The sequence below is a fragment of the Ylistrum balloti genome, unplaced genomic scaffold (assembly GCF_031769215.1).
Source record: "Ylistrum balloti isolate Yb309-2 unplaced genomic scaffold, AGI_CSIRO_Ybal_v1 Utg369560, whole genome shotgun sequence".
Lineage (NCBI taxonomy): Eukaryota > Metazoa > Mollusca > Bivalvia > Pectinida > Pectinidae > Ylistrum > Ylistrum balloti.
In genome coordinates this window covers 358,207-367,961 of record NW_026781861.1, presented here as the reverse complement: position 1 = coordinate 367,961, position 9,755 = coordinate 358,207, and the positions used below count along the sequence as shown (strand labels likewise).

Sequence of the window (9,755 nt, the reverse complement as noted above, 5' to 3'; positions counted from 1 at the left end):
GGCACCACTCGATACTGGCACCACTTGACACTGTCACCACCAAACATTGCCACCCGTCGACACTGGCATCACTCGACAAGGCCATCAATCGACACTGGCATCACTCGACACTTCCACCACCCAAAACTGCCACCACCTGACACTGCCATCACTCGACACTGCCATCACTCGACTCTGCCATCACTCGACACTGCCAACACTCGACACTTCCAACATTCGACTCTGATACAACCCAACACTTTTCACCACTCGATACTGGCATCACTCCATACTGGCACCACTCGACACTGCCACCTCCCAACACTGCCACCACTCAGCACTTCCACCACTTGACACTTCCAACACTCGACACTGCCACCACCCAACATTGCCACCACTCGACACTGCCACCACTTGACACTGCCACCACCCAACATTGACACTACTCGACACTGCAACCACCCAACACTGGCATCACTCGACACTTCCAACACCAGACACTAACAGCTCCAGACACTGCCACCACCCGACTCTAACAGCTCCAGACACTGCCACCACCCGACACTAGCAACATCAGACGCATCCACCACCCGTCACTAACAGCTCCAAACACTGCCACCATCCAACACTGGCATCACTCGACATTTCCAACACCAGACACTAACAGCTCCAGCCACTGCCACCTTCCGACTCTAACAGCTCCAGACAGGCCACCACCCGCCAATAGCAACACTAGGCGCTGCCACCACCCGACACTAGCAACACCAGATACTGTCACCATCCGACTCTAACAGCTTCAGACACTGCCACCACCCGACACTGTCAGCTCCAGACACAGCCACCACCCGACACTATCAACACCAGACACTACAACCATCCTACACTAGCAGCACCAGACACAGCCACCACCCGACACTATCAGCTCCAGACACTACCACCATCCTACACTAGCAGCACCAGACACGCCACCATCCGATACTAGCAGCACCAGACACGCCACCATCCGACACTAGCAGCACCAGACACAGCCACCACCCGACACTATCAGCTCCAGACACTACCACCATCCTACACTAGCAGCACCAGACACGCCACCATCCGATACTAGCAGCACCAGACACGCCACCATCCTACACTAGCAGCACCAGACACTGCCACCACCCGACACTAGCACTAGCAGCACCAGACACGCCATCATCCGACATTAGCACTACCCGACACTAGCACCACCCGACATTAGCACTACCCGACACTAGCACCACCCAATACTACCACTTCTGTAAGATTGTAAGAAGGGACATAAGTAAATAGTATCTTTCCCATCCGATATTTAGACACAGATATTAGTTAGATGTGTTTATACGTTATAAACAGTACATTCTAATTATTAAATCTGCTGCACGTCACTCTTGGCTCATCAATGGTGCATTTTGAACCAAGAGAACGAATGAGGGAATTTGGAATTTGGTACAAAAATGACAAAAACCAAAACGGGAAGGTGCACGTGCTCCAAAACCAATAGATTTATGTTATTAAGATTGAATTAATTAAGACGTACCTTGTCTGTTATCGACAGCAGTTCGGCAGGAATTATCATTGAAAAAGAAAGAGAAAAACGATGACATTCATTATGAATAAAACATAATTGTCAACCCAAATACGGTATTCCTCCGTAAAGATTAGATATCGAACTGGGACATCGTCATCGTTGCCGCTGTTATTTGGGGGTGTGACTGGCATACCAATGATTTTTTTCTGGACGAAATATGAGCTGATCATGATATTCTAAGTATGCCACTTATTTAGTTTGAAATCTTGGCATGACATCTCTTTAAAACCTTGACAGATAAAACAAGTTAGCAGTATTTAGAAAGGGAATAAGTTAACGAAGGATTCTGTTTCGACCTGAAAACAACTTGGCAATATTTCTTTATAAAAATCATAATTACGGTATTTCTTCAGAGGAAGGTGAACAGATAACGATGTAAGTAGACACACCAACGTGTTGTTTCAGTAAAAGTGTTTTATTTCAAGTTTTTTTTTTTTTTTTTTTGCTTTCGTACTTACCGTACATACACAGAAGCAGGAGGAGAGTAATCACTGAAAAAAAATCACCAAAGATGCGCAAACAAAACCAGATGTTTGCACAAAAACAATCACTTGCCTACAGATTTACTCTATACCTACTAAATAGGCATTCAGTTCCGTAACTGCCGGTACTTGTGTGTGGTTACCTAGTCACCAGGCCCAAGTTGATCAAAGCATGGTTACAGTTAACCAATGACTTTGTTGATTGTTGTCACAGACAATAGAAAGGACTTTCAGAGCAAAACTGACTCTAAAATCATCAATCTCTGATATCTCAACAAACAGCTGTGGAATGATAAAAATGCTTTCGGTTTTGTTTAATTCATTTTTTTTCTTTAACCACTCTAACTAACTTTTGAGCAACCTTGGCAAGGCGTAATGGTATAATAGCGATCAACTTTACACATTTGTTCTGCTGGTATCAAAGATAAACGGCATCAAAGTTTAAAATCTAACGTTTAAAACAATAAGAAATCGCGGACTCATTTCTCTCTATCTAGACTTATTTTAAAAAGAAAATTCTAGTGTATTGTTTTTGTACTTTGACGATAACCTAATTCTATTTCATTCATTAAGGTATTTTTCATATTTCACAAAAACTATGGAGAAATATTAACTCACTTATTGCTAACAGCAAATTTATGCATTATTATAGCAAATGTAGTTTGTATAATAAATTATTCGGTGTGAAATCATAGAAATATATAACAGAGCTTTGAGAGTGACCTGTGTTGTATAATTTGCATATTCAGGTGTGGGCGAATTACATTGAACCGTTAACGTATAGAGATAAAAAACCCACCGCGAAACAGATGCTTACCATGGATAAGATAGACGTGTCAGTTTTCAGTTCAAAGTGGCACTGTACTTTATTTAATTCATAGAAACTCTAGGCGGTGTTACAGAATTAGGAATCCTGGCCATGTTTAAAACAGGAAGAAACACTGTCCGGTTTTTATTTGAAAGGGCGGATAAGAACGATCTGTTCAACTGCATTGAATAAGTAGCATACCGTAAGATAGATTTTATATGTTTACTGAAATAGAACTGCGGAAGTCAGGCGAGATGGAGAACTGGAATAAATGTGGCCTCTTAATCGGATATTGCCCATACGAGTATTCCGCTTGGGACGAACTGAGCAGTACAGACATCGGCAAATGTTTTTTTTTTCTCAGCGCTTCTGTAATAGTCAGACCTGTTCTGCAATTTCCAACAAGTTGTCTTGACTAAGACTAGAAGTATTTATCGCAGATTGATAGGGACTGACAAATCATCAATTATTTCAAATAGAATCTTCATAAATGGAAATGTCTTAAGCGTCTGTGATGTTGAAGCAAGGTTCCCGGCGATTCGTAAATACTGGCAATCTATTTTGTTTGGATGCTAAAATTGATAAATTGTTTTGTTTGTGTGTTCTAATATACAACATGTTACATAATAAAGCATTGAGCAATTTCATGTCCATTTTTTCGTTCTTGAACAATTAAATATAGAAGTCTATGTGAGTGATATTTTATGTTTCTTTCCGTGAACTATAATGATATTTCCGAACTGAGTATAGATAGAGGCGTTCATGCACTTAATCATTATGAAGCTGGTGAAAAACGTTTACTCTTTAGAGAGTACTTGTGATCAGAGGAAGAGTGCATGTGGTTCTATTCTTTATTCATATTTCTAAGCCGTATTATTCCGTAACCGTCACCTTTCTGTAGGTATTGACACCTTTTGACTGCCACAAACACGCAAAGTCCTTTGTACAACGAGACATTTACAGTATTATTTACCATTGTGATATCTTCCTTTTCGTTTTTTCCTCGCTCAGACTTTTATTTGTTAATTTTATCTAGACTTAATACCTTACAATATCGTCTTCTTAATACAAACACAGCGGTGACATCTTTCGTTTATTTGTTTTAATCCAATTTAATGTTAAATATGATACAACAAAGTCGTCTTTCTTTGTGTTAAGTTTTCTAAACTGACACAATTCTACCATAAATGTCCGATATTTTAAATCAAACACGAGACGTACATCCGGGTATTATAAAGATAAAAGTTCTAGTTTACCAGTTAAACATCAGGTTACATACCAATAAAATTAATTCAGAAGGTATCGGCGACATTCACGTAACATCTAATTCACGATACAGCAAAAAAAGTACATTGTAATTCGAAATTTTAATATAGTTCAGTTAAATAACGAAACTGTGTCATGTATGTAATTCAACCACTTTCTTAAACTTCTACGATGCCGTAATGTAATTTGTGCAGTTGACGCGGCAACCAACTGCCGTCAAATTGTCCTTTTTATTGACGGTGAGAATTTGTTTCTTTGCTGTCAAGCCGAGTCGACATGACAATTGCTACAGAAGGTGTGACAAGGGTTATGTCGGATAAAAAAGCTACTGACAATAGCATTAACACCTGAATAACAGCAGTAATGACCGTCCAACTGTCATGGTGATTAGGTTTACTGGTGTGATGTTAAGGTAAACACATTTACAGGTTTGTTTAACTCGGTTGGACATAGGTTTACTGATGTGACGTTTTGTAGGTCGGTTGGACATAGGTTTACTGATGTGACGTTTTGTAGGTTGGTTGGACATAGGTTTACTGATGTGACGTTTTGTAGGTTGGTTGGACATAGGTTTACTGATGTGACGTTTTGTACTAGGTTGGTTGGACATAGGTTTACTGGTGTGACATTTTGTACTAGGTTGGTTGGACATAGGTTTACTGGTGTGACGTTTTGTAATAGGTTGGTTGGACATAGGTTTACTGATGTGACGTTTTGTACTAGGTTGGTTGGACATAGGTTTACTGGTGTGACATTTTGTAGGTAGGTTGAACATAGGTTTACTGTTGTGACGTTTTGTACTAGGTCGGTTGGACATAGGTTTACTGATGTGACGTTTTGTAGGTTGGTTGGACATAGGTTTACTGATGTAACGTTTTGTACTAGGTTGGTTGGACATAGGTTTACTGGTGTGACGTTTTGTACTAGGTTGGTTGGACATAGGTTTACTGGTGTGACGTTTTGTACTAGGTTGGTTGGACATAGGTTTACTGGTGTGACGTTTTGTAGGTTGGTTGGACATAGGTTTACTGGTGTGACGTTTTGTACTAGGTTGGTTGGACATAGGTTTACTGGTGTGACATTTTGTACTAGGTTGGTTGGACATAGGTTTACTGATGTGACGTTTTGTACTAGGTTGGTTGGACATAGGTTTACTGGTGTGACGTTTTGTACTAGGTTGGTTGGACATAGGTTTACTGGTGTGACGTTTTGTACTAGGTTGGTTGGACATAGGTTTACTGGTGTGACGTTTTGTACTAGGTCGGTTGGACATAGGTTTACTGATGTGACGTTTTGTACTAGGTCGGTTGGACATAGGTTTACTGATGTGACGTTTTGTAGGTCGGTTGGACATAGGTTTACTGGTGTGACATTTTGTACTAGGTCGGTAGGACATAGGTTTACTGGTGTGACATTTTGTACTATGTCGGTTGGACATAGGTTTACTGGTGTGACGTTTTGTACTAGGTCGGTTGGACATAGGTTTACTGGTGTGACATTTTGTACTAGGTTGGTTGGACATAGGTTTACTGGTGTCACATTTTGTACTAGGTTGGTAGGACATAGGTTTACTGGTGTGACATTTTGTACTAGGTTGGTTGGACATAGGTTTACTGGTGTGACGTTTTGTACTAGGTTGGTTGGACATAGGTTTACTGGTGTGACGTTTTGTACTAGGTTGGTTGGACATAGGTTTACTGGTGTGACGTTTTGTACTAGGTCGGTTGGACATAGGTTTACTGGTGTGACGTTTTGTAGGTTGGTAGGACATAGGTTTACTGGTGTGACGTTTTGTAGGTTGGTTGGACATAGGTGTAGGTTGGTAGGACATAGGTTTACTGGTGTGACGTTTTGTACTAGGTCGGTTGGACATAGGTTTACTGATGTGACGTTTTGTAGGTTGGTTGGACATAGGTTTACTGGTGTGACATTTTGTACTAGGTTGGTTGGACATAGGTTTACTGGTGTGACGTTTTGTACTAGGTTGGTTGGACATAGGTTTGGACTAGGTTTACTGTGTGACGTTTTGTAGGTAGGTTTCGGTTGGACATAGGTTTACTGGTGTGACGTTTTGTAGGTTGGTAGGACATAGGTTTACTGGTGTGACGTTTTGTACTAGGTCGGTTGGACATAGGTTTACTGGTGTGACGTTTTGTACTAGGTTGGTTGGACATAGGTTTACTGGTGTGACGTTTTGTACTAGGTTGGTTGGACATAGGTTTACTGGTGTGACGTTTTGTACATAGGTTTACTGGACGTTTTGGGTTGGTCATAGGTTTACTGGTGTGACGTTTTGTACTAGGTTGGTTGGACATAGGTTTACTGGTGTGACGTTTGTACTAGGTTGGTTGGACATAGGTTTACTGGTGTGACGTTTTGTAGGTTGGTGGGACATAGGTTTACTGGTGTGACGTTTTGTACCAGGTTGATTGGACATAAGTTTACTGGTGTGACGTTTTGTAGGTTAGTTGGACATAGGTTTACTGGTGTGACATTTTGTACTAGGTCGGTTGCACATAGGTTTACTGATATGACGTTTTGTAGGTTGGTTGGACATAGGTTTACTGATGTAACGTTTTGTACTAGGTTGGTTGGACATAGGTTTACTGGTGTGACGTTTTGTAGGTTAGATGGACATAGGTTTACTGGTGTGACATTTTTTACTAGGTTGGTTGGACATAGGTTTACTGATGTGACGTTTTGTACTAGGTTGGTTGGACATAGGTTTACTGGTGTGACGTTTTGTACTAGGTCGGTTTGACATAGGTTTACTGATGTGACGTTTTGTACTAGGCTGGTTGGACATAGGTTTACTGGTGTGACATTTTGTAGGTAGGTTGGTTGGACATAGGTTTACTGATGTGACGTTTTGTACTAGGTTGGTTGGACATAGGTTTACTGGTGTGACGTTTTGTACTAGGTTGGTTGGACATAGGTTTACTGGTGTGACGTTTTGTACTAGGTCGGTTGGACATAGGTTTACTGGTGTGACGTTTTGTACTAGGTCGGTTGGACATAGGTTTACTGATGTGACGTTTTGTAGGTTGGTTGGACATAGGTTTACTGGTGTGACATTTTATAGGTTGGCAGGACATAGGTTTACTGGTGTCACATTTTGTACTAGGTCGGTTGGACATAGGTTTACTGGTGTGACGTTTTGTAGGTTGGTTGGACATAGGTTTACTGGTGTGACGTTTTGTACTAGGTTGGTTGGACATAGGTTTACTGGTGTGACGTTTTGTACTAGGTTGGTTGGACATAGGTTTACTGGTGTGACGTTTTGTACTAGGTTGGTTGGACATAGGTTTACTGATGTGACGTTTTGTACTAGGTCGGTTGGACATAGGTTTACTGGTGTGGCGTTTTGTACAAGGTCGGTTGGACATAGGTTTACTGGTGTGGTATTTTGTACTAGGTCGGTTGGACATAGGTTTACTGATGTGACGTTTTGTACTAGGTCGGTTGGACATAGGTTTACTGGTGTGACGTTTTGTACTAGGTTGGTTGGACATAGGTTTACTGGTGTGACGTTTTGTACTAGGTCGGTTTGACATAGGTCTACTGATGTGACGTTTTGTAGGTCGGTTGGACATAGGTTTACCGGTGTGACGTTTTGTACTAGGTCGGTTGGACATAGGTTTACTGGTGTGACGTTTTGTAGGTTGGTAGGACATAGATTTACTATTGTGACGTTTTGTAGGTTGGTTGGACATAGGTTTACTGGTGTGACGTTTTGTACTAGGTCGGTTGGACATAGGTTTACTGGTGTGACGTTTTGTAGGTTGGTGGGACATAGGTTTACTGATGTGACGTTTTGTACTAGGTTGGTTGGACATAGGTTTACTGGTGTGACGTTTTGTAGGTTGGTTGGACATAGGTTTACTGATGTGACGTTTTGTACTAGGTTGGTTGGACATAGGTTTACTGGTGTGACGTTTTGTACTAGGTTGGTTGGACATAGGTTTACTGGTGTGACGTTTTGTACTAGGTTGGTTGGACATAGGTTTACTGGTGTGACGTTTTGTAGGTTGGTTGGACATAGGTGTAGGTTGGTAGGACATAGGTTTACTGTTGTGACGTTTTGTAGGTAGGTTGGACATAGGTTTACTGATGTGACATTTTGTAGGTAGGTTGGACATAGGTTTACTGGTGTGACGTTTTGTACTAGGTTGGTTGGACATAGGTTTACTGGTGTGACGTTTTGTAGTAGATCGGTTGGACAAAGGTTTACTAGGGTGACGTTTTGTAGGTTGGTAGGACATAGGTTTACTGGTGTGACGTTTTGTACTAGGTCGGTTGGACATAGGTTTACTGATGTGACGTTTTGTAGGTTGGTTGGACATAGGTTTACTGGTGTGACGTTTTGTACTAGGTCGGTTTGACATAGGTTTACTGATGTGACGTTTTGTAGGTTGGTAGGACATAGGTTTACTGATGTGACGTTTTGTTGGTTGGTTGGACATAGGTTTACTGGTGTGACATTTTGTAGGTTGGTTGGACATAGGTTTACTGATGTGACGTTTTGTAGGTTGGTTGGACATAGGTTTACTGATGTGACGTTTTGTACTAGGTCGGTTGGCCATAGGTTTACTGGTGTGACGTTTAGTACTAGGTAGGTTTGACATAGGTTTACTGATGTGACGTTTTGTACTAGGTCGGTTGGACATAGGTTTACTGATGTGACGTCTTGTACTAGGTTGGTTGGACATAAGTTTACTGGTGTGACATTTTGTACTAGGTCGGTTGGACATAGGTTTACTAATAGTCTTCTCCAGGAAAATGCATCAAACTGTGGCTTTAGATCACAAAATACCATGAAATTAGACATTTTCACAAGAAAAAAGAGTAAAAAAGCAATATATGACAATTGGCGTTTAATTTCCTGGACATACAGTACTCACAAACTCCGCTAGTGTATATATGTAGTCATGTCAATTTTCAGTTGTTTATTTTTTTCGTGGATATATAAATCCATGAATTAAGAATACCCTAAAGGTAACGACAACAAACCCTCCGCGGATATTAATGAATTAACAGAATCTTACGTGCTGTTAGTGCAGTTCTGCATTCCATAACAACCAAGTGGAAATATTTCAGCTCTGATTCCCAACAACCACGTGTTTCTCCCTAGGGATATGCACCAATGTCGGAGGTGAACTGGAAATACACCAATGTCGGGAGTGTACTGGAAATACACCAATGTCGGGACTGGAAATACACCAATGTCGGGACTGGAAATAATCCAATGTCGGGAAAGTACAGGAAATACACCAATGTCGGGAAAGTACAGGAAATACACCAATGTCGGGAGTGTACTGGAAATACACCAATGTCGGAACTGGAAATACACCAATGTCGGGAGTGTACAGGAAATACACCAATGTCGGGAAAGTACAGGAAATACACCAATGTCGTAAGTGTACAGGAAATACACCAATGTCGGGAGTGTACTGGAAATACACAAATGTCGGGAGTGTACTGGAAATACACTAATGTCGGAAGTGTACTGGAAATACACCAATGTCGGGAGTGTACTGGAAATACACCAATGTCGGGAGTGTACTGGAAATACACCAATGTCGGAAGTGTACTGGAAATACACCAATGTCGG

General features: G+C 41.3%; 1 protein-coding gene across 1 annotated transcript; it reads right to left on the bottom strand.

Moving 5' to 3' along the window:
• Positions 1-261: 261 nt before the first annotated feature.
• On the bottom strand, positions 262-7,980 carry LOC132543056 (BUD13 homolog). Its single transcript, XM_060206546.1, has 2 exons — positions 7,329-7,980; positions 262-431 (listed from the first exon to the last, which is right to left on the bottom strand). The coding sequence occupies exons 1-2, from the start codon at positions 7,978-7,980 to the stop codon at positions 262-264; spliced, it is 822 nt and encodes a 273-aa protein (XP_060062529.1).
• Between the last annotated feature and the right edge of the window lie 1,775 nt (positions 7,981-9,755).

Excerpts from the sequence above, each read along its gene's own strand:
- LOC132543056 (XM_060206546.1), bottom strand. The coding sequence starts at position 7,980 with ATGTCCAACCAACCTAGTACAAAACGTCACATCAGTAAACCTATGTCC. Across the intron at positions 432-7,328 it reads TAGTACAAAACGTCACACCA|TGTCGAGTAGTGTCAATGTT; the intron begins GTAAACCTATGT and ends GGGTGGTTGCAG.